The 25,619-nt window shown below is 42.3% G+C and overlaps 1 protein-coding gene across 2 annotated transcripts; it reads right to left on the bottom strand.

Annotated features, from left to right (window-relative positions):
* Nucleotides 1-842: 842 nt before the first annotated feature.
* On the bottom strand, nucleotides 843-16,061 carry LOC136675681 (vascular endothelial growth factor A-A-like). Of its 2 annotated transcripts, XM_066652377.1 has the most exons (7): nucleotides 15,398-16,061; nucleotides 13,871-13,913; nucleotides 11,052-11,248; nucleotides 9,386-9,462; nucleotides 9,231-9,263; nucleotides 5,128-5,259; nucleotides 843-2,261 (listed from the first exon to the last, which is right to left on the bottom strand). In XM_066652377.1, exons 1-7 carry the CDS (start codon nucleotides 15,461-15,463, stop codon nucleotides 2,240-2,242), a joined length of 570 nt encoding a protein of 189 aa, XP_066508474.1. In that variant the 5' UTR covers nucleotides 15,464-16,061; the 3' UTR covers nucleotides 843-2,239. The 2 variants fall into 2 exon arrangements, with proteins under 2 accessions (XP_066508474.1, XP_066508475.1); XM_066652378.1 differs by lacking the exon at nucleotides 5,128-5,259.
* Nucleotides 16,062-25,619: the final 9,558 nt, after the last annotated feature.

Here is a 25,619-nt window from a genome sequence, read left to right on the forward strand (position 1 = left end):
CGCGGACACAGGGAGAACACACCAACTCTTCACAGACAGTCACCCGGAGGAAACCCACGCAGACACAGAGAGAACACACCACACTCCTCACAGACAGTCACCCGGAGCGGGAATCAAACCCACAACCTCCAGGCCCCTGGAGCTGTGTGACTACGACACTACCTGTTGCGCCACCATGCCTCACCTCACCTCACCACGCCCTCAATGTCAATGTATACAGATTAAATGTACATATTCACATTACAGAGAATAGAACATTAATGTAAGGGTTACAAATAAAAGAAGTACACATGTAAAAACAGCTATATACAAGGTCGAATCACACCATCAATCCGGACACTCTGGATTTTGATTCGATAACTCGAAAACTGCGGTACTACTTACACGGCAACCATAACCCAACATCACAGTTTATTTCTAACTGTTCAGCTAAAGCAATAACTAATTATTTCTAAACAATCCCACCCCTGAGTGGCACAGTGGCACAGTTGCTCATGTATCCACACAGCTCCAGGTTTTTCCAGGGTCCTCGTTTCAATCCTTGTCCAGGGTCACTGTCTGTGAGGAGTTTGGTGTGTTCTCACTGTGTCTTCATAGGTTTCCATAGACTCACCGTAGACTGGGTGAGTGTGTGATGCCCTGTGATGGACTGGCACCCTGCTGAATGTGTGTTTCTGCTGTGTGCCCAGTGATATTGGGTAGGCTCCGAATCCACCACAAGCTTAATGCAGTTATGAATGAATGAATGAATGAATCCACATTCCCAACACTGACACACAAAAATCAAGCTCACACGGCTTTAATTCTTTTTTGGTTTAATAAAAAACAATATAATTCTGGAAAATAAATATACTTTAATGTTAGGCTAACACAACAACAAAAGTGTTAATAATTAAATGAACAATAAATATATTATTGTGAAAATATAATGAAAAACAAGACTTGTTACTTTAATACAAACAGAATGTTGGTGGTATCTTTCAAAGGGAACTATTCATGAGGACGCGTGATGTAGCCATTCATCCATCGTTTTGTCTTGATCTCTTTAACTCTACAAGTCTCTGTTCTCTTCACGCTCAAATTTGGCAGCAATTCTATGGAAAAAAAAAAACGGCTAGAAATTCACCCTCTAACAAAAATAAAGGCTTATTCAGGAATGTTTCATATTTGTATTTCTGCAAATCAGAGTCTTTCAGAAGTCAGGCAGATTGGTGATGTCGCTGATAAGAATGAACGCAAAAGGAGAACAAAAAGAAAACAAAGAAAGAAAGAAACAAAAAAAGAAAAAACAACAACAAATAATACCATTTCATATAAATAAAAAATTAAATACACAGAATACTGAACATATCTAACATTATAAATAGATGTCGTGTTCTACCAAAGGGATATTAGGACGTATATACACACACCGACCGTTTCCTAAAATCTTTCACAAGTGTCTCTTTGGAGAAAACGACAACATGAAACAAAGAGAACCAGGGGAAGTCCAGCTCGAGTGCTTTGTATTTTGTTACAGCAGGAGTTACCGTTGTCACTTCTTATTCCGTATAGATACAAACGTACGTTTAATATCCCTTTATTATTTGAACACAGTCGTATCAGATGTTAGTACAGTCGTCAGGTTTTAGTAAGACTTCTCTCGCTTAGTCAAAGTTCTGAGAGAGATCACAGAAATCGCGTTCCGCTTTCTTTGTGCACATTCACAACCTGGGCCTGCCATGTCATCCAATCGGACACAGCCTGTTGTCCAGCCTCGACCAATCAGATTGTCCGTCTTTTGTACAAAAGTCTGTGAAGGTCTGGGTCCTTGTTTCTTTCTCCTTTTGCTTGTTTTAATGAAACACAGATCCACAGCAGCTCCCTCCAGTGAAGTGATGTCCAAGGCTTTTTGTTTTTCTTGCATTTGCACTGTCCATCCACTCGTCTGAACTGGCACTAAATCTCATCCCTCTCTCGTGCCACGTCGGTGACACTCGTTTAGTGGGTTTCCATAGCAGCATTACACATTGTCAATGTCTCTATGTTCATATATAACTATATTTATATATTACATTTCTTAAAAGTATAAACCAGGGTAGCACAGCAATCTTTCTCTTTCTCGTTTTCGTTTGTTCTTGTCTTTCACTTCTTTTCTAGGGTTGTGTAGTCTGCTCTCTGGTCCATGGGTTGAAATGAAAAGTGCCTGGAAAAAAATATTCCTTCATTCGTTTTCTGCGTCCAACGACATCAGGCGGGATCATCTTCTCGGTTTGTCACATCTGTAAGAGAACAGATAATAACTCGTCAGTTCATTCATTCATTCATTCATTCATTCATCCACTGACTGATTACTGGACCCTACAGCATTTATTAATGATTCGCAGGAGACCTCACACACACTGATACCCCCAAATACCACCAGAGTTGAATAATTGTATTAATAATGCAATTTTAATGAAATACATACTACGTTTACAGCTCCTGTTAATGAATATGTATCAGATAAGTATTAGATATTACTAAAAAATAGAATACTCTTTGTACAGACTGTAGCCCACATATTGCTCTGCATACTTTTGTTTTGCCCTGCTCTTCAAAGGTGATGACCCCCACAGAGCAGGTATGATTTATGTTGTGGATCATTCTCAGCGCTAGAGTGACACTCACACGGTGGCAGTTGTGGCGTGTGGATCAGACACAGCAGCGTTACTGGAGTTTTTAAACCACTCCATTAGACGCCCTCTATTCATTCGTCATTGAGCGCATTCTCAGTCGAACAGCGACCAATCGTTCTGATCCACTGAAGTGCATGGACTGATCTACCTCCCAAACATTACCTGTACCTCTGTGGTGGTCCTATGGGGGTCCTGACCGTTCAAAGTGCGCCTATATGATCAATGGAGCCTGATACGTGTAGAAACAATGAGGTCATGTTAAGGTTATGGCTGGTTTGTGGTCATTTAAGTGTACAGTTAGCATCAGGAACCCACTGAATAAGGTTTTATTTATTTTCTAAGACTTTATTACATACATTTACCCACACAACTGGACAAAGCCATGTTGTGTAGCTTAAAAACACAATTCCACACAAACACAATGTGTAGGTATATGTTTTTAAAGCTGGGGTGTAATACTGTCATGTACTGACATCACAAAAATGTGGCCATGTGCGTCATACAGAAGGACGTTCTCCTCATTCCTGTTCTCGGTAATGGGTCATTAGTAGCGCTTCAACATTGTTATTACGTTTGGTTTAAATCTTTAAAGTGTAATGGGGTCTCCTCTGAATCTTTTGGGAAATAAACTTTAAATGTATTGTTTATTATCAATCACACACCACAAAAAACACGGCTACAAAAGACAGCAGCAGCATCAACAGGGTCCATTACAACAAATCATGAAAATAAGAAGCAAGCAGCATGGACACAATCTGGACTCTATTATTGGTTCCCATTTGTTAGCCCTTGATTTTTCAACAGCTACAAGGATGTGCTGGGAATGAAGAATAAAGCACAACACAAGAGCAGTTATACACTGATTACAGCATCGGGAATTAAAGAGGAATCGTCTCCCTGTACTGTGCTTTAGCTTGATGCAGGACTCTGCGGTAGATAAGCTTTAATTACTCTTGAGATGTTTATGAGTGATGGCCTTTCATCACATGGTAACATCTCAAAGTCCTACAGACGCACACACGTATTCACACGTACACTCAATACAACACACACCTCTCTCTCTCTCTAGCTCTCACACACACACACACACACACACCTATATTGCTTGTTGCCAGAATATGAGGTCACAACATTCTGACAATACTTGCCCTTTAAGCTCTCTACAGCTTTAAACCCTGTGGTATTAAAGAGCCCATACAAGGGAAATGTCACGTTCAGGATTCCGTTCAATCCTCCTCACCTCAGCTCAGTTTCATTTGAGTGGCGTAGTGCATTTTACAACTGAAGTGACTAGGTTTCAAGGAATTTCAATAATAAAGTAATAAATAATAAAAAAGCTTCCTCACATACTGTACACTCTACAGTCCTTTATGAAAATAAGCTGCAGCACATGCTCTTACTTTACGTTTTATGTGTATTCTGCCCTAAGTAGTTTAGCCCCGCCCACTCACGCTGAAGTTATACGGAGTGTTTCAGCCCGAGAGTACAAGGGGAGCCAATCAGGACTTTTACATATTTTAGTCTTAAAGATACAGTAACAACAGCAGTGACTATGCAGAGTTTATAAAAGGAGGCTGAAAAAGATGACGGTGAATGATTAAGGAATAACGCACAAGAGAGAATGCTATAACGCGAGGCATTGACTATCAGCACGACCCTCAACCTTCCGCGAGGTAAAATAGTTCCATTCTGTCACTAATTTCTTTTTGCCCTTTTCAACAAACTCTGGATCTTGTGCTGGTTCTGGTCACAGTTTTTGAACCTTGGCTCTGTCCACTGAGCTGGGCCACGTTTGCACCAGTTGTAATGGGAACCGAGACTGCACTATTCAGAGCTGCTCTCGGTCTAAATCTGGAGTGTGGCTCCAGAGCCGTGCTGCTGAGCTGGCGAACGAGAAAAGTGGAGAAATTTTAAATATGTGCATTTTAATACCATAGATCTTTGGTCAGAGTGCCATTATTGCGCAATATGGGCACTCCTGGAATGTCTCTCAGCCAATCACATCGCAGGGTTAGAGCTAACTGTGGTATAATTATGGTTTCCATTATATAAAATTTTAAAAGGGAATTCTATTCTAAGTATATGGGCCCTTTAAGTAGTTTTTTTTTTGTTGCTGTTCAATACCTAAGTCCTTAATTAGAGTAGAAACAATCACTATAAATTCTGACATCAAGCAGATGATGCCGATCATCAGGAGACGTATATTCATTCAAAGGCAAATCACATCACACCTACATGCACACAACATGAAGAACGGAGCATGACAACAACAAACAAAACAAAACAAAACCCTACAAGCACATCACAGTCATGCATTTTTGGCAGAAATAAAGAAAGGAAAAACACATGGAAGCTCTGAGAGGGTGAGATAACACAGACGGCGACTGCAGAGAAAGAAAAAAGAAAGGAAATGGAGGAGGTGATGCCCACGGCACGGTGTTTCATGGTCGTAAACGTTGGTAAAACAAACCTGCAAGTTCGTTCGTTTAACTCAAGCTGCCTGGACTTGCAGTGTAACTGTGTGAATTTGCAGGAACATTTACAGGTGAGAGGATCCTGTACAAACAAGCGCTTCTTCCTCTCTGAGCAAGGCTCGCAGCGGCTGCAAGGGAAGCAAAAAGTGGAGAGGAGAGAGAGTGAGAGAGAGTGAGAGAGAGAGAGAGAGAGAGAGAGAGAGAGAGAGTGAGAGAGTGAGAGAGGAGAGATGTGTGTCTAAGCTAGGTCTCAGAGAAGCGTTGTAGACAGCAAGAGAGAAAGACAGACTCATGCATCATTGCTCATACTTGGCCTCCTGGGTGTGTTTTCTCATCACATACACACACACACACACACACACACACAGTAGAAGTGGACGATGTGATGACATGTTATCATGATACACTGCTGAGCCTAATCATCGATCAAACTACACAGCAACAGGGTGCTGATGAGGTCACAACCCGTGATGACATCACCTCAGCGATGTCCAAAGACCTCCAAAGTACAAAGTTCCGGCTCCAAAGCCCAGGACTGTGCAATCTGATTTGTGATTGGCTATGTTAGGTTTAGCCCATATCGCCCATTCCCATACACACACACACACATATTCTTTCCCCTCAGAAATTATTATAACACAGCATCACACATACTCTCCTCCACCTTCATTATCACCATCTTCATCAGTCATTTATATATATATATATATATATATAATAAGAGAATAAATTCTTCACTTATTGTAAGCTACATGAGCTTTTATTATTTGTTTTGTTTTGTTCTTGGAGGAGAGGTGCATGATGGGAAAGCAGTAAGCTCTCATGCATAGTGGGGCCATTAGATAAACTTCCATTCGTTTGGAATGGAAGTCCCCACAATGTAAGCATGTAAATTATTACAGGTCCCCACAACACGATATATACCTGGTTCACATACAGCGTATTGCTGACTTTTCAAGTCAAACAAGTTCTAAAGCAGTCCATATTACAATTACAGTGATGTGCTTTTGATAATTATTTTCTTTTTCTTTTTTTTTGGTGCCGAAAGTTGCCATATCTTTATCTATAGCATATACACCCTTACATCTGTCCACAAGCAGACGCCATGGTTTTTCATAATCTATGAACCTAGCAGTGTTTATTCTATTAATAAACAACTATTAAATAAACTGTTCTTCTGTTTCTTTCCTTTTGCCACAGTCGCCGTTCACACTAAGATCTATGCGTGTGATATATCGCCCCCTATGCTTCCTGTAGTGTACTACAATCTGTCAGAAAAACGTGTGTCCGAAATGGCTCCATATTCACAATTCCCTATAATGCTCACTATGCTGTGCACTATTAAAAGAAACTGAATTCAGGAGAGTGGTGAATAGTTTTGCTGAGTGCTGAGTGTGTTTCAAATAAAGTACACAAAGTCATATCACCACCTACAATTCCTGTAGTGTACTGCAGTCTGTCAGAATAAAATACAGGAACATTAGTGCTGTGCTGGAAACAATATTTCAACTATACTCCATAATCAACATTCATTACAATCAATGGCTGTCAAATAATTTATAAGCCGTAAAATTGTGATTTTGCAGTCATAGCACCCCCTACATTTCCTGCAGTGTACTGCAATCTGTCAGAATGATGGTTTAGAATATATGAACATTATGCAGCATAACAGAGTGATTTTTGATTCATAAAATTTCACTATATTCATTTATAAGCCACAGAATTACGACTTAATCTAGTTTTGTGCAGTTCCAGCGCATGCTTTTCTGCCCAGCAACAAACAGAACACACCAGTGACCCAGATACTGACACCGATCAAAGAGAGAAGCAGCAGAACATCAGTAAATGCCAACAGTAAGCCGAGCGATGCCAAAAGAGAAGAGTTTACCTCTCTCTCCTGTTTCCCCTGAGCCTCGGCCCTGCGCGAACTTCGCTAATCTCGTTAGCCACAAGCTAACGCACAGAATTGAGAGCGAGAACCACCACCATGCACACACGGCTACAACACGAAAACTAAACTCGCAAAGAGGAGGCAAACAGGGCCGGGCCGCAGAGGAGCGAGAACACCGCTAATGGCCAAGAGTCTCTCTGTCTTTCCTTTTTGAACTCTGCCCCCTCGTGGCTTTCTGCAAAACATGAATAATGCAGAGATGGACGACTAAGTGAGGACAGAGACATGCAAGCACAATAAACAAGGAAATAAAGCTAAAAGAGTGAGCTTTTTTTGTGAGTTGTGATTAATCCAACTCACAAGCTCAGCATATAAAATTACAATTTATAAAAATCACATTTTTTTTGTGGAAAAGCTCCGTAAACTAAATGCCTTTCAGAATAAAGTGAGAAGTGAGGGGGCGGGGCTTATCCTAGGGACACGCCCATGTTCCTGTAACTGGGATTTTTTCCTCTACAGGGGTTTTATATGAGCTCTGAAAATGGTTGTGTTCCAAATTCTAACCAACAGACCTTACATTTTTATTTGGGGTCAGATTTTAAGGGATTACTGCAAGTATTTTGAGTTTTGTGGAGATATAGGTGTTCAACAAAGGGATCGGACTCCAGCAAGCATTGTGATAAGCATTGGACAGGATTCATCTGTGTTTGTGTGGGTGCGTACGCCTGTGTGTGTGTGTGTGTCTGCCTGTCTGGCTGTGTGGGTGGTTGGGTGGGTGGTCCAGACATATATCACATTGTGGGGACACAGACAATATGGGGGCTTGTCTTCCTAATGGGGACAAAGAGCATGTCCCCGTAAAGTGAAGGTGAAGGCTAAGAGGGTTAAGGTTAGGTTAAGGTTACGGTTAGGTTTAGTTATACATTTAGGCTACTTACAGACTGGATTCTGCTGTGTGTGTGTCTGTGTGTGTGTGTGTGTGTTTGAATGGTGTAAAGTGAAGCAATCGAGCTGGTGAATGTGAGGCTGAGGGGAGGGGGGGAGGGAATGTGTACGTGAGCAGAAGACTAGGGGGGAGGAGCTTTTGTTGGGCCCTGTAAGCAGAGGATTTGATTTAGCCTCCAAGCTAACCTTACCCATCTCTACACACACTCACTCACACAGACACACACTCAGAGGCCACTCATCCAATTAAACAAAGTCTATTCCCTGACACACAGCAGATGATTGAATGCACACACACACTCACACACATTCACATACACACTTTCATGCACACACATGTCCAGATACACACACACACACAGGTGAATGTATCATCATTAGATCTGTCATCTCTTTAGAATACAATGTAATTCTAGAACATAATTCAATTGTATTCACTGCATGTGAGGTTATGAGATGACAGCAGATGATTGGATGACCTCTCTCTCTCTCTCTCTCTCTCTCTCTCTCTCTCTCTCTCAATGGTGTCTAAAGGCGTGGGTGTCCGTTCTGAGCTCAGCCAGTCTCCAAAACTAAAAATAAAATTGGGTTAACAGCAATGCACCTGTGGCTATGATTAGAACAGGGATGTAACCAAGGGTCAGTATGAGGCAGCTGCAGTGGACCACACACTCTCTCACACACACACGCACAAACAGGGGAGGACTTATATCAAAATGCACAAGCTTGTTGCCACAATAACAGAAACAATCTTTCTTCAAAGCTGCTTCTGTTAACTTTCTCCTAGAAAGTGCTAAGCTATCTAAAGTAAATTTGAAGTCAGTGGCACTGGGCAAACAGTCTACCCCCTGCACACACACACACACACACACACACACACACACACACGGAAATACCGTACACTGTCTCCTGATAAGACATTACAACTGGTTTTAAGGAAGGCAACATGCTAACAATCAGTGGCTAATCAGTCCATTCCTACTAGCTCCAGAAGCTAATTCAACATGACGACCATGACCCAAACATCTGCTAATTCCCAACAAAACCTGATGTTAAATAATAAAGACAGAGCATCTTTGGCACCAGCATTAGCATTAGCACTAGTCCCCCAGTAGTCCAGCTGACTGCTTCTCATCTGCTAACAATGTTAATAGAGCTAATGAGCTAACACCATGAGTTAGCCTCAGACTGCTAATACTCAAACACACCCACCCAGGCACACACACAAACGCAAAACATACATATTAGCAAAGCAGTACTTACTTTTCTTTCTTTGCTTTGACTTCTGTTTTTTGACTAAAAAGGAAAAGGTAACAATAAAAATTAATTGAATTAATAAAAGATATTAAAAGTCCTTTAGCTAGTTATGGAGCAGGGGTATGGTTCATAGACTAAGGAGAGATTTTAAAGATACTCACCTGCATTCACATTTTGTATGTTCTGTGAAAGTCAGCTGAAATTTGTGTTGCGATACACCTTGTCGCACTCGTAAAACCTGCACAGAAACGACAGGAATATGATCAGAACTTCAGAGTGAGAGAGTAGGTGGGTTTCAGCTGTGTGTAAAGTTCCCTGTGAAGCAGGCTACACTCAACATTTGGACATTGTGAAGGTAGCAACGCTTCTGCTAATTCTACTTCATTGGAACACTGGCTCACTCAGAAACTGCTCTATGTAGCTTTTTCAGGAGGGTAGGAAACCACCCCCCTTCCCCCTTGAGTTCAGAACAGTGCTGTAAAAATGAAGTACGGGGAGTCCAGGGACAAAAACTCCAAATCTTGCCTAGTGTTCCTTTAAAGCGTGATTTTAGGGTAGTGTTAGCCTTTAAAGGAGATTCCAAGCCAAAATCATTCAAAGGACACTTCAGATTGGGCAGGGGACAATGAATAAGAGTTTGTGTTCAAACAGGACCTAATTATCTTGAAGTAATAGGCATCTTCAGTCTAAATCGTGTGATAAGGGTTTACAGAGAAATACTTAGCACTACGTAGGGAACCTTATTCAATTTAACACAATTACTATGTACTGTCTCCTCTTCCACAAAACATTTTAGCCTCTGTTTCTCTCTGCCCTGTACCCTTTCCCCTTTGTCAGAGTTCTGCGACAAATTTAATCAATCTTAACAGAACAGCTCTGAGGCTGGGTGCCATGTATTCACACATGTCCGGCCTTGGCTGTGGGTGAGAGGGACTTTGAGCTCACAAACACAGGCATAAACAGCAGAGATGGGGGTAAACAACATAGTTTGCATGCCTCAGAGCCAGGCCTCACTTTCCCCGAGCTGGACAAGGCCAATGGACAGCTCAGGGCTGTGCCCCAATAATATGTGTGCATCCTAGCTCCCTGTTGATTGAGATTTAGATGCTGAACTTAGATTTAGCCCAAATTTTTACAATATATTACTGAGTCACTGTAGTTAAACTGTGATAATATCTGTAACTTTTCATGATTGTTACAGCTAAAAAGTGAGCTAGTAAGTTAGCTAGCTTAAAAAATAGCTTGAGCTGGCACTACTAGCTAGCTAGCATGCTAATTTAGAAATAGTCTGCATCTACCAAAACAAAAGTTTCAAAAACAACCAAGCACTGCTGGGTATGTTTGCAGTTTATTTGAGCTGATATTGGTGTGAATTTGTACATTGTACATGTTAATGTCTGACATATAACCAGTATGAAAAACTAGCATTAAAGTAACACTAGGTAAGATTTGTTATCGTTGCTCCTAGGCACCCCCTACAGTTTCAGAGTGTAATTCACTTTTGCAACACTGTCTTAAAATCAGTGCTAGGGGCAAAGTGAAGAGTGGGGTGGTTTCTTACCCTCCCCCAAAGTGTACATAGTGCAGTTTCTGCAGTGCTGAGCCTGAAATGGCAATTGCTGGTGTTCTGTTCTCCCTATTACAGCTCAGTGAAGCATTGCAAAGACTTTGAAGCTATAATGGAAGGTAAAAATACTACCTAGTGTTACTTTAATTCTAAGCCTAAGAGTATCCCTAACCCTTACCCTAAGCACAAGGATAACTTTTAGACTTGTCTGTAATCACTGACTAATTGTTGATTATTCTTCTCAGAATGAGAGTGCCCACCTCCAGCGTGACGTTCCTCGTCTCCGTGGGTCTGCACTCGAGCGCTTCGTCGTTGCAGCAGCCTGCGCAGCGGCTCAGCACCACGCAGGACGGGATGAAGGTGGACTCGATCTCATCCGGATACTCCTGTAACACGTCCACTAGGACCTCTCGGGTGTTACACAAGCTCTTAGTGTACACGTCCAGGAAGGCAACCACTGAAAGAAGCAAAAGGGAAGCGACAGAAATGTTGTTATAATGATTCTTTAAGCAATATCAATACATCACATTTGCTACTCATTTATAATGTCTTTTAACCTTGTTTGTTTCTGAAATGAAGCTTATTCACAGTCTCTTGTGGGAAGGATTTACATTAGACATTGGAACATTTCGGTGAGGATTTGAGGCTTATCCATCAGCACTCCAACTCCAACTCCCAAAATGCACTAGATGGAGCTCCACCACACCAGAAAACACAGCTCAACTGCTCCACAGACCAATGCTGGAGGGCTTATATCCCTCTTAGAATACCATTTCACCCTTGGAATTGAACAAGGTGGCTCAAAGTTTCACTTCATTGTTTTCTATAGAGAATCAACTGAACTTTCTCAAAATGGGAGCATCTTAAAGTAACAGTAGGTCATATTTATACCTTCAACTCAGAGCTTCAAAATCACTGAGATTCTTTACTGACCTGTAATAGGAAGAACAGAGTCTATTTCATTGCAACCCTGGGCTCAGAACTGCAGAAACTGCACTGTGTAATTTTTGGACGAGGGTAAGCCACAACCTCTCTCTCTCCCCTCTCTAGTGTTTCCACAGATTTCCAAATTTGGGCTTATGTATTGTAGACTGTAACTTTCCAAAGCAAAGTAGTTAAACGTCCCCATTCCAGCTGATCTTAGTAGTGGCCTAAATTAGCTCTTATCTTGACTACAAGGCAACCACAGCCTGATTTGAAGCCCTGAAGTGCTCTATTAACCTGTATACAGTGCTGTTGAATTGCCGCAATTACTCAACATCTCCTCTCCGCCCTTTGTCCCAGTCCCTACCACAGTTTTGTTTCTCTTTGCTTCCCATGAGCTCTGCCAGTCCCTCCACACTCCTGGCTCCTTTCTGTCCAATTCTCAGGTACGAGCACTTCCTGACCTGACCCCCCCCACCACAAAAGTAAGCTCCCCTAAAAAACAGATTAGCAGCAAAACAATGCTAAAGACCTGTGTGGCTCAACGCTGCACAAAAGACTATTGTACCTGTGGTCTGCTGTGGACCTTAATTTTACAGAAGTGAAGCAAAAAAAAAAAAAAAATCTGAACTCTCTTGACCACACACACATTCACATACGGAAGACCGTCACCTCTTGCAAACCCTCTAGTCTTACTTCATTCCTTCCTCTTTCCAGAAAGGTCCAGGTCCCACCCTGAGGCCTGTGTGACCTCAGCACCTTAAAACCCACAGAGCTTCACCCTCTGACCCCTGACTTCTGATAAAAAGCCCTCCCTTGAACAGCCCTAAGACTTAGAAGCAGATCTCTGTCCATTGGGCTGCCATCAAATCCTCATCGCAATGTTCCAACATGAGAGTAGAAGCTGTCAGAAGCCTGATAAGTCAAATGGTGTAAGGTTAATTTGTCCAGCAAAGAATGCTGACCCATCCTAAGCTTGGTTAATCTCCATTAATCTTCCCCCAGTCGATGATTCCATCATCTCAAAGGGACACCTCAAGCATAAGTGCAGTAGACTGGACACTAGCATTAAGGCTATATCTGAAGCACTACTGACCATACAAACAAACCCAAGCTGGTTTCCATTCATCACTGTGGTCATTTTTAGCTTTAGTCATCAGTGTAGACGTCTGTATATAGTAGCATCTTTCTTCAGGAACTGGAAACACCTCTGAAACAAGTTCTCTGTAATGTGTTATGTTGCGGCACATAATTTAATATGTAGCTGCAATGCCAAAAGAGTATTACACCTCTGCATGAGGTCATAGATGTCCAGAAAACATCTAGTGTACAGGACGGCTGATCAGTTCACTATAAACAACAACAACAACAACAACAAAATGGAGGTGGCTCAACTCATAGAGACATAACTGACCCTAGAAATGCTAATGTTGTGTGGTGTAGTGTGGTTACCCAAGCAGGGAACCGAACCTGTACAGCAGGAGTAGCCCAACACCCTGTGACCTTCACCTACACTGTCTACACTGCAAAACAAGGTTCCTTTTGGGTTCAACATAGAGCTAAATATATAACAATAAACCAACTGATAAAACGACTAAGCAGAGTCCATGAGTCCAGTTTACAGTGGCCAGCACTCCCCCAGGTCTACGATGGTCCAACGCAACGTGACCTTGAGGAAACTTTGACGAACAAACAACCTCGCTGTGTCATCGCTAATAAACAAACATGGCCCTGTCCTCTGCCTCCTGCCAAGGCTCTCAGTGTACAGTAAATTATTTGTTTTGACAGCGCTTGGGAAAAAAAAGCATAAAAAGAGAGTGGAAAAAAATTCCACTCTCCTTGATGGCAGCCAAGAGCCAATGATTAACCGAGGACTGCCCTCAGTGAAAAGTAAAGAGAATTAAATATTGAATGGAAAGAAGGCCTAGTTGACCACAAGCCAATCGTGCAGCCCAGCTTTCAGACTGAGATATGCAGGGTGTATTTCCCAATACGTTCACAAGGTGGCAGTGCTCCTACTAAAATTTGGTGAAAGAGAAAAAGTTGCCCCCCCCCCCCCCCAAAAAAAAAGAGACAGTGAAAGACATGCACCTATTGATACCACAGTTTCTGTTCTCAAGGTTAGAGGGTCCATTTAAGAGGACCTTTAACTTACCTTCATTTTTGCCTTTCCCTTCGTCTTTAGGAATAGATGCTGCCTGTGGGAAAGAAAAAAACAGAAAGAGAAGCAACAGTTTTATTAAATTGTGTCTTTCCAAAAGTAGGCTGGGTCTCTACATCTCTACTCGCTGGGAGGATATATCAAGAACGTCTGGAATGTGTTAATTAAACTTTAAAAAAGACGCTCTAAGCGTATTATTGCCTGCTTTGTTTTCATGCGAGTTGGAGCCTGGTATAAAGAACTGGAAATCCCATTTAGTTGCCTTGGGGGAAGGATATATGACTGTGTAACCAATATTAGCTTAATTACTATGTTATTAGCATTCACTAAACAAGTAATTAATCAATATTTCATTTAAAAAACACATTACACCAATAATTATCTGTACATTTAAACTCAAAATGGTTAACAGTCATCTCTTGCGCCTTTTCCCGCCATCAGGCCGAAGCATGGACACCTCAGTGAAGTCTTTAGTATTTCAATAACCTCGGTCAAAGAGTGAAATATATACACCATAGTTGTTAAATGACATAGATATAGAGTCGAATAAACTCAGTAGTTCGTCGTTAAACAGTGCTATCTACAGATACTAGCAGGTGTGAAGCCTGAATGGTGCAACAGATCACAGAGGTTTCACCAGAATATCACCACAGGATTATAACCATAGAAAATACGTATTTGCTCGTTTGAAACTAGCCTCTCTTATTAAAACACGACATTGAGAAGATGGAGGCTGAGGCAGAGTGAAACAGACTGAAAGAAAATTCAGTTTTAGTCGACCGGCGTGCCTGCTGCACCCTATCATGACTTGCCACGTTATTTAAATAAGACAGACTCCTTGACAAGCAACAGGGCTAGGTACCAAACATGTGTATCTCCAGAATGGTAGCTTTACACAAGGTCAAATGTTCTTAATTTAGAATGGGAGGGAGTAGATATGGTGATATATTTTTTTTTTTCTATGTCACTTTGGAACAATTGGAAAATGGAATTTCAACACAGTGCTCCTTTCCCCTAAAACACAATGTAGGGATTAGTGGATGTGTGATTAGCTTTAGCTCAGCTAGTGTTACTGAATGGTCTTGAATGAAGTGAACGTGTCTTCTGGTAGCAGTGCTGCTTCAGCAGGACGAGCCCCTGGTGACACTGATCTTATGGCGGGGGTCCCTCAACACATGGAAATTTCCATAGGGCTTTTTTTAGATTGTCAATGATGATAGCGACTTAAACTGCAAAAGCTGGCTGTAAATTGGAGGGACTGAGTATTTCATTGTGTAGCAAATGACTTGTATTAATCATGTAATACATAGTAGATACAACCTACACATGGATCAGACACATCAGATGAGTTAGGAGCTAATAATGTGTCTAAAATGGGTACCACAAGAGCTATGCATGATATCTACAGAGATATCTCTCTTGTTCTTCTTCTAACTGGTGTGATGGGAACATCCACACACATTCCCATTCACACACACACACCCACACACACACACACACCCGGCAGATCCGAGCTCCTACCTTCAGCGCAGACGCGTGGAGAAGCGCTGCGAAAACCAAGTGCAGCAGATAGACGCCAAAGTTCATGGTTATGTGGCTGTTTCCAGACGCCGCAAGGTTCAAAGCAAAGTAATGCTAGAAGCGGGAGGACGGAAGATCTAAAGCCGGGGAAAGAAGGCCTCTAGCGGATAAAACCCGTGACTCTGAGCGCGGGGGGGTGGTGGTGGTGGTGGTGGTGGAGATGGGAGGAGGAGGGGGGTGGTGTCAGAGTAGCCCTTCCATACTAAAGAGCTGCAGGCACCTGCGAGCAATTCCTCAGGAAAAGGCAAAGCCAAAGCAACAGCGATAAAAAGACGCCCCCCCAAAATTAAATCCGACCCCCCAAAAAATCACAATCTGCAAGAGAATCCACCGGAGCCCAGAGCGTATTCCCTCCGATTCAGTTTCTAAAATCCACAGCGAGCAACGGCCACACTCGTAAATAATAATCAAAAATCAAAATTATAATGAAAAAATCTAATAAAAAGTTTCTCGTAGAGCTCCCAGCTGCTGCACGCGAGGGCGATGCGCGCGACACGCGTTCACGTTATGACGTAGGTTTTTAAGCGAGAAAGGTCCTTTTTCTCTTTTGTTTTAGCGTCTCATCTCAAGCTCATTTCACTCAGCGGCGTCCGACCGGCTTCGCTTTCTCTTCCCTTTCTTCGCTTGAATGAGGAGCTCCCTCTATTTCTCTCTCTCTCTCTCTCTCTCTCTCTCAAACGCGGCTTATGTTCCCAGTCTCTCCAGAAGGCGGGGGACGTGGACCGACCAATAGAAACGCAGGCGATGATTTAGCACCGCCTCTTTTCTCACGGTGAGGAGCCAAAAGTTTGTGGACACTCTCTGGTCCTTCATTGTTTTCTTTTCTGAAGGATATTAACCAGGGGTTCGTACTTCTTTGCTGCAGTAACAGCCTCTGGTCTTCAGGGAGGGGTTTCATGGCATATATAGCCTTTTAAACCAGGGCTGATACTGGATCTGCCTCATAAGCACCGCCCGGATCATCCTGCACTCTTAAAAATCAAGGTGCGACAAAGGGTTCCTTGAGCAATGCCATAGAAGAACCACTTTTAGCTCCACGAGGAACCATTTTTGGTGATAACTTTTATATTGGTAAATAAACTTTACATCAAGAGAAGGTTCTCTCACGTCTTTTATTTATGGTCTGGCATCGCTTAGAAGAATCGTTTGTAGGTTCTTTATTTTTAAAAGTGTAAAGGTTGATGGAGCTCCATCACTCCCAAGAACTCCACAGCAACTCTTCAATTATATAATTCAGTGTGTGTGTGTGTGTGTGTGTGTGAGAGAGAGAGAGAGAGAGAGAGAGAGAGAGAGAGAGAGAGAGAGAGAGAGAGAGAGAGAGAGAGAGAGAGGTTGAAGACAATATTCATATCTATAAGTCTGAATGAAATGTTCTATTCTATTCTAGGGTGGGGGTTCCCAACCTCTATACAGCCGTAGACAGGACGGGACCCCTGGCCCTTTTTTGACGAGCCGGGGGGTGCAGAGGGTGTCATTGTATTTTGCTGTTGTCATGGTAAACTAAAAGCATTACCGCTACAACATGCAACGACACAATCCCCATGTTAATTCAGAATAATGCGAGCCCTGGGATGGCTCTCAGAGAGGAGGTCACAGTCCGAGTGAGTAGCACAGGGCGTGTTTTTGGGGTCCAGTTGAACATGAATTCTTGTTTTAATATAATAATAATAATAATAATATGAACAGCTTTTTCAGTCAGAGTGCGGTTGGGAGGTTGTGCCTCTTCTACCCCCCGAGGTACGTGCTCCTCAGCTGGTGGTTGGGAAACTCTGCTCTAGAGACTTTCCTTTTCAGACTTGGTTCCTCTCAGCGATTCTTCCTCATGTTCTTAAGGAGTTCTTTCTTCTGAATCTTGGTTCTTTTAGTGTTTCTCAGTCTTACTCTTTTAGATTTTTCTGGGAACTCTGAGCACTGTATAAAGCGTGCTATAAGTGCGGTATAACATTGTAATAAATGAATTGTGCAGTAGTTATAGCCGTGTTGCACAGATATCAAACACATACTGAGGCCTAAGAGGATGTTTTCAATGACGCACTTCGTTGCCTTGTTTGTGTTTGGCTGAGAGTCATTGACCCTCTGTTATTGGGTCGAGGGGCTTGTGGATGATGGATGAGAATCTGAGCTGGTGTTTGTTGCCCTGTGGGGTGTGTGTGTGTGTGTGTGTGCGTGTGTGTCCATGTACCAGGAATATATAACACATAGTATGTACCAAAACCTGTTTACACACTAGCATTGTGGGGACTTTTCATACTTATGGGGACCACAAACTGGTATATGTGTGTGTGTGTGTGTGTTTGCCAACTAAGTCTGGTTCCCATGAATCTGCACTGCTGAGAATGGCTATTTCAGTTGGATGCTACATGATGACTGTGTCCAGACGGCGCCCCTTTCGAGATTTAGAGGTAGCTACATGCACACACACACACACACACACACACACACACACAGAGAGAAAGAGAGAGAGAGAGAGAGAGAGAGAGAGAGGTTTGCTTTATGCCAGTGTGATGACATCAGATCAAACATATGTCCCAATAATTACTTTGTACTGAATTCTGAATTAAATTATTGAGCATTTAATGTTTGCACGTCACGTTATAAACTTGTATTTATCCGTCCATGACCCCCCCTCTGTCTGACGTCAATGTTCTCCATCTCTGCTGGTCCCCACAATGTAAGTTAGTCTAGTATTTATGGAAAAGTTTATGGTTATTCTCTAGAAAACAAATAGAAATGGAAAAAGGTAGTGTCCCCACAAATCACAGATACGAGATGTGAGATGTGTGTGTGTGTGTGTGTGTGTGTACGTGTGAATGAGTATTTTCAGTTTAAAGATTTTTTTTGTCCTGAAAAGGTACAAAAACTAGAACGTCTTCAAATCATGTGTGTACCCCAGCTCCAGTAAAAAGTCCTTGTTCCCTGTCCTCGGACACGTTGGTAGTTTCTAACTCTTTCTTCCACTGCCCTCTAAAGCGGACTCTTTTACTCCGTTGCCATGGTTTCCCAACTACTTCAACTCTTCTCTTCTTTTTGTTCTCTTTTCTCAATCCATCTTCCCATGATGAGTTTAATCTAGGGACCGACTCTGGAAGAACTGTCGCAATTAGCTCCCGCCGCTGTTCAACAAGTGTGAAATATCTGTTTAATTACAGCTTGAATGGGCTCTGGATTTATTCTCCAGAGAAATGCTTTCAGGGCCCTTCTGGCTATTGTCCATCCATCTTTATTGTTATTTACCTCACAATAGAGCGTGGTCCATTAAACGTTAGCATGACCGCTCTATTCATGACTCTATTCCTCATTCAGTGGAAAACTGACTCAAGCAGAGGATAGATGCTGAGAATTGTTTTGAAAGTTTCATGAAGAAATATGAATTTTAGTGGGGACTTTTTCATATTACATCCCTTATAAACAAGTTTATGCTGATTCATAAAGACATTCGGATTTTTCTCCAGAAATGTTTTTGTGGTAAATCAGATTATAGTTAGATAAGTTTATGACCTTTTTTATGGTAAATGTATCATCACCTTCAATATTCTAAAAACAATTTTAAAAGAAAATTAAACAGAAAACGTACCTAATTTTTGGTCAGTGTACGCCCCAACAAGGTTTGCCATCCACATGGATCCATTTATTTTTAAAAAACTCTCCGGTTTTGAAAACGTCCTCATCCAGATGAATACGAACATAGTATCATAGAATCTCTTAAAGAAAAAGAAATCAGAACACCACGGAGGTATGAGAGAAACACAGCGGTTTAATCCCCAATCACTTCATACTCCCTCTGTAGTGCACTACAATGTCATGAAATGACCCTTAATCTTAAGAGTGCATTATATATTTCTAATACAGCATCATGTAAATTTATTGCATGTGTACATTGCAGTTTAATGTCAGCATTTCTGAAACTATCTGTTTTCCTCTTCCACAAAAGAACAGTGACAATGGCGTTATCAAAAATGTCCACATTGCAGAACGCAATCAAACATCTGTGTTTGTGTGGATTCGAGGCCAAAACACAAACAAAACCTTTGTTTTTTTAGAATATTTGTAAAATTTTGTAAATTTGGATTCATTAAAATTAAATAAGTCACCTCCCATCCACTGGAGGCACTGTTTTACTGAAATTACTCACACTCTTTGTTATTTACGCAATGAAAGGCTATAAAAACAGTGCTATCATCTCTGTGAGAGAATGTTACACAAGCACAAAACACTGCCATATCTAGATTTACAGCTAAAAGTTGGGTTTGGGGTTAGGGTTAAGACTAGGTTAGGGTCAGGTTTAAGGTTAAGTTTTAAGGCTGATTTGATTGTGTGACCAGAACACACAGGTAGCTACCGTTTTATTAGGTTGCTTAGCAACAAAAGCAGGTGCATGAGTACATAAGCGTGCAAAGGCAGCTAAAACAGATAAAATGCTTTAGCCTCCATAAATGCCTTTTCATAAACAGTAAGCCGAGCTGTGTATATACAGTGTGTATGGAGTTTGCAGTTGATTGGAGTGCATTGTGAGTGGATGACAACTTTATTTAAATTATTTTTAAAAGTCATTCAAGCAATTGATATAAAATTTCTCTGTTTAAAGTCCCACTTTAAAACACACTGTTTCATTTTCTAAACTTCAAAGGTTTCATTATAAATATAAAATATTTCCCTTGGCTCATGCCCAGCCTTCGAGTTTAACTCCATTTCCTTGAAGAGCAGAACAGTACAAATAATTTGTCATTGGTTTTCCCAAAATTATTAATGACCTCAAAAAGACCTCTCCCTGTGATGGACTGGTGCCCCCTCCAGGGCGTGTTTCTACTTGGTGCCCAGTGATTCCGGGTAGGCTCTGGACTCTCACTGACTCTGAAGCACTTACAGACAATAAATAAATGAAAGAAAGTAATTCCAAGCAAAGCGAAGCACTTTCCTCTTCTGTGACCAACAAATAAATCTAATTCTTACTTAAATGAATATTTACTGCGTCTTTTACCTTCTTTACCCCTTCCATTCATTTAGGAGAGTTCTGAATTGAATTCTCGGAGGTCGGTCCCATTCCTGCACAGTGATGTTGAGGTGTGGGTTCTGGGGTGACCAGTCCACTGTTCTTTTAGGTCTTTTTTCTTTTCTCCATGCGAGAGTTTTTACTCCAGGCCTTGGATGTGTTCAGATCTGAAACAACAGTGGATTTTGATTCCCTCCCACTCTCAAATATGAAAGCCATATGTGTTTTATCAGATGTGGGACAAATTTGGGTGAAGACGCTAGGTCTGGCCCAAACCCCAGTGAGCTGCCTACGTAGGCAGTGACTATGTAGACAGCTGTGTAAGTCGACAGTGTTCTAACAGTCGTCTGGGGCAGATTATTGAGACGCTGTAGTTAGAGAGCGACTGCATCACGACTTGTTCCCACCCACCGCACGGAACCGGTGTTTACTTCCCTCAGTGGCTAGCGTCGCCTCTGGATTCAAGTCTTCCTGTTTTATTGCAATTTTATTAGCTTTTGCTCTGGGAGAAGAGTGAAATACAGGGGAGTTGTGCTTGCATCACATCATGGGATTGCCTTCGCGACTGAGGAATGGCTCAATGCTGCAGTACGGTTCCGCCCGATTACGGTACTTCAGTACACAGCGTAATGAGACTATGACACACACTATGAGGTAAAATGTAGACAGCTCAAGGGACATTGTGGGTTCCATGCCTTGCTCGATTTCTGAATGTGACATGGTTTTAATGTGATTGTGTTATTGATTATTTAGTTATTTTCCTGAGCTATAATTCAGCTTCATGATTGTGGTGTGTATTATGTCTCTGAATGTCACATATGAAAAAAAGGCCCTTTTTCAGTCTTTTTCTCCTTCGTCATCCTCCACTGGCTCAGTACACAGCGACTCTGTGGAAACCTGGATCAGTGTGACCTTGTTCTGCAGTTTTCTCCATTAACTTGAGTCCGTTTGTACTGTGTCAGCTATTGCAGATGACTGTTAACCACAAACAGTTATTAAAAGCTGGATATGCATGCTTTTTGTGCCAGGGTGGCTGAAAACAGTCGGAGAAGATGAGAAGGCGAAGTTCAGAGAAGTGTAGTCACATACCTTCTTCACAAAGCCGAATGTTGTTATATTGCTGTAAATTGATGTATAAAGCACACACAACATAATAATGAGTTTTGTTTGGAAACTACGGGGTTAAGTTTTGAAGCTGGCAATGGATAATAATCCAGTAAATATATTCCCCATAAATATACAGCCGAATGAGGCGTTCCCTTTATTAGGACTTCAGGAGCGGAACTGAAGGCCTAATGAACTGAAGGCCACTGTAAGCACACTGCTGACACATAGCAGACCAGTCACTGCCTGAAATACGAATGGGAGTTGGTGACCTATTATTATAATAATTAGATTATAACTATTGTTATCAGACAGTTGTGTATATGTAAACAGAGGGTTGTCAAGGCCCCGGTCTCGAGATAAATGCTAAGGGTTTCTTCTCTCTCTCTCTCTCTCTCTCTCTCTCTCTCTCTCTCTCTCTCTCTCTCTCTCTTTCTCTCTCCATGATCTGTCACCTTGACTGTGTTTAATGTGTTTGTGTGTGTGTGTGTGTGTGTGTGTGTGTGTGTGTGTTTAGTCTTTGTGTTGTCACATGATGCAGAGAAAACAATAGCATATTAAATGTGTGTTCAGAATGTATAGCCAAAAATTACTTTTTAGGAAAAATATCTGAATAATTTAACAAGAGAAGCCCAGAATTTATCTGCAATTAAATTTTTTCTAATAAAATTTCTCAAAAAAAAATTAATTGTTCAGGAAAAAAAAATAATTTATTTATAATTTATTTTTTAAATAAACAAACAAATAAAAATAGCAGCATTAATAATAATAATAATAATTCCCTGGAAAACAAACCTGAAATCTTTTGTCCTCTTTCCTTCTTATTTATTTCTTATTTTAGTATTTAATTTTTGAAAGAAAGCTTCTGCAATATGTTGGAACATACTTTTTTTTTTTACGTTTTGTAGCCAATTCTTCACCAAATGAGAAAAAATTCTCATCACTTTCTCATAAAAGCCATTAAGATTTTCAACAATTTCTCAGGAACAAACTTGCCATTTAAAAATAATAATGGATTTCAATGAATTTCTCAGCACACTATAAGGAAAATAACTCCAATTTCACATCAAATTCTCCCAAAAATAAGGCCTTTCTCAGCAGAACCCATAGAATTTCTCAGCAGTGAGTTCTGTGGTGATTGCTGTGGGATTATGTTTCCAAAAGCTGGACACTTGACCCACCTCCCTAACCCCTGCTCCTTAATCCTCAGAGGCCAGTCGGAGGTCGGTAAATACCTGTCACATGCTTTCTGTGAAAATCTTTAGCTTGGACTACACCGCCCATCCAAAGTTTGGGTACACCTGGTTTTCCAGAATGTTATTTGAATCCTTCGGGCTAATTTTTCAGTCGTTCTTTATTGGAATCAGCCACTGACATGTGAACAGAGTAATTGAGTGTGGTTTGTGCGGACAGCACTCACACAAGCGGCCGACGAAGGCCGTTTCTGCTTAATTCTGTGAGATCGGTAAACCCTCAGCGATTGTAACAGTGCTCTCTGTACTCTTCAAATAATACATGCTCAGTTAGGGCGGCATGGTGGAGCAGCAGGTACTGTCACAGTCACACAGCTCCAGGAGGTTGTGGGTTCGAGTCCCGCTCTGAGTGACTGTCTGTGAGGAGTTGGTGTGTTCTCCCTGTGTCTGCGTGGGTTTCCTCCAGGTGCTCCAGTTTCCTCCCCAGTCCAAAAACACACGTTGGTAGATGGATTGACGACTCAAAAGTGTCTGTAGGTGTGAATGTCTGTGTTGCCCTGTGAAGGACTGGCGCCCCCTCCAGGGTGTGTTCCCGCCTTGTGCCCAATGATTCCAGGTAGGCTCTGGACCCACCACGACCCTGAACTGGATAAGGGTTACAGATAATGAATGAACATGCTCACATTTTGATTCAGCATGTCACACGTTTCTTGTTTACCTTCTTATTTCACAGATTTACCTACAGTGATTAGAACCAGACGTCTCAATATCTACAACACAAGCCCCACATTTTATTTCTGCCCCCAACCCTCAGCTCCAGTCTAGAGTTTACTACTGGAGGGAGGTGGGGTCATTGTGAGGACCTCTGTGGATGAGGGAGGGGCTATAATGCATTTAGTTCATTTCCATAATGACAGATAATGACAGGCAAGTAGACCAAAGAGGTGTGGTGAAATATGGCAAGTAATAAAATGCTGACAATGCTGACCTGGTAAGCAACACCCTGCATTTATGGATTTTAAAATGGAACATAATAGCACTGCTCATTAATTCACTAATTCACTAATTCGACATTTTAGTTTTAAAAACAATGACATATTTGGATTCAGGGTTAATCCATCCATCCATTATCTGTAACCCTTATCCAGTTCAGGGTCGCGGTGGGTCCAGAGCCTACCTGGAATCATTGGGCACAAGGCGGGAATACACCCTGGAGGGGGCGCCAGTCCTTCACAGGGCAACACAGACACACACACTCACACACTCACATTCACACCTACGGACACTTTTGAGTCGCCAATCCACCTACCAATGTGTGTTTTTGAACTGTGGGAGGAAACCGGAGCACCCGGAGGAAACCCACGCAGACACAGGGAGAACACACCAACTCCTCACAGACAGTCACCCAGAGGAAACCCATGCAGACACAAGGAGAACACACCACACTCCTCACAGACAGTCACCCGGAGGAAACCCACGCAGACACAGGGAGAACACACCACACTCCTCACAGACAGTCATCCGGAGGAAACCCACGCAGACACAGGGAGAACACACCACACTCCTCACAGACAGTCACCCAGAGGAAACCCATGCAGACACAAGGAGAACACACCACACTCCTCACAGACAGTCACCCGGAGGAAACCCACACAGACACAGGGAGAACACGCCACACTCCTCACAGACAGTCACCCAGAGGAAACCCATGCAGACACAAGGAGAACACACCACACTCCTCACAGACAGTCACCCGGAGGAAACCCACGCAGACACAGGGAGAACACACCACACTCCTCACAGACAGTCATCCGGAGGAAACCCACGCAGACACAGGGAGAACACACCAACTCCTCACAGACAGTCACCCAGAGGAAACCCATGCAGACACAAGGAGAACACACCACACTCCTCACAGACAGTCACCCGGAGGAAACCCACGCAGACACAGGGAGAACACATCAACTCCTCACAGACAGTCACCCGGAGGAAACCCACGCAGACACAGGGAGAACACGCCACACTCCTCACAGACAGTCAACCGGAGGAAACCCACACAGACACAGGGAGAACACACCACACTCCTCACAGACAGTCACCCGGAGGAAACCCACGCAGACACAGGGAGAACACACCACACTCCTCACAGACAGTCACCCGGAGGAAACCCACGCAGACACAGGGAGAACACACCACACTCCTCACAGACAGTCACCCGGAGCGGGAATCAAACCCACAACCTCCAGGCCCTGACCAAAAGAGGATGTTGTCACAGACATTTGATATAACAATTCCACCAGATTATACTGAAATGGATGAGGTGTTTGTTGTCCCGCTGTGTAGGGTCTGCTCTTGTGCACAGCCTTCTCCATTTGGTGCGGTCTTGGGTCAGGAGCCACGTTGACAGTCTTCATGTCTACGTTGATACGGTCCAACCACTGCATCTTTGGTCATCCCCTTGGTCGATGCCCCCGGAGGTTCAGATGCAGGGCTGCAGCCTTGCCTCCTTCATCTTTTTTTGGACAGGGTTCATACTCGTTGATGATTTGGTCCCACCTCGTTAGTGCCAGGCTCCATCTAATTATCCGCATCTCCACGACATGGAGGATGTGTTTTAGCTGCTAGAATAAGAATATTTACATCTAACTGTCCATAAAAACATTACTGCACACGGAAATTTAAAGCATATTAAAATCATTTACTGTTACATTTATGTCAAAATCTTCTTGTAAAATTCTCATGAGGAACATGTAGAGGCAGACGCTTTTCCATTCACCACCGCTGGCAGCAATTCTGACTCTAGAAATCCTTTCAAAATGAAGAGGGCATCCCCTTTAAGGGTTAATATGTGTTATACGATTAGCTTAACGGGAGT

This window comes from Hoplias malabaricus, chromosome X1 (genome assembly GCF_029633855.1).
Source record: "Hoplias malabaricus isolate fHopMal1 chromosome X1, fHopMal1.hap1, whole genome shotgun sequence".
NCBI classification, from domain to species: domain Eukaryota; kingdom Metazoa; phylum Chordata; class Actinopteri; order Characiformes; family Erythrinidae; genus Hoplias; species Hoplias malabaricus.

Bases quoted from the DNA above. Each gene is read 5' to 3' on its own strand.
- LOC136675681 (XM_066652377.1), bottom strand. From the start codon at position 15,463: ATGAACTTTGGCGTCTATCTGCTGCACTTGGTTTTCGCAGCGCTTCTC. The intron at 9,463-11,051 runs GTGGGCACTCTC...GTTTCTGTGCAG, and splicing joins CGAGGAACGTCACGCTGGAG to GTTTTACGAGTGCGACAAGG. The intron at 5,260-9,230 runs GTAAGTACTGCT...CTTCCCTTGCAG, and splicing joins GTCAAAGCAAAGAAAGAAAA to CCGCTGCGAGCCTTGCTCAG.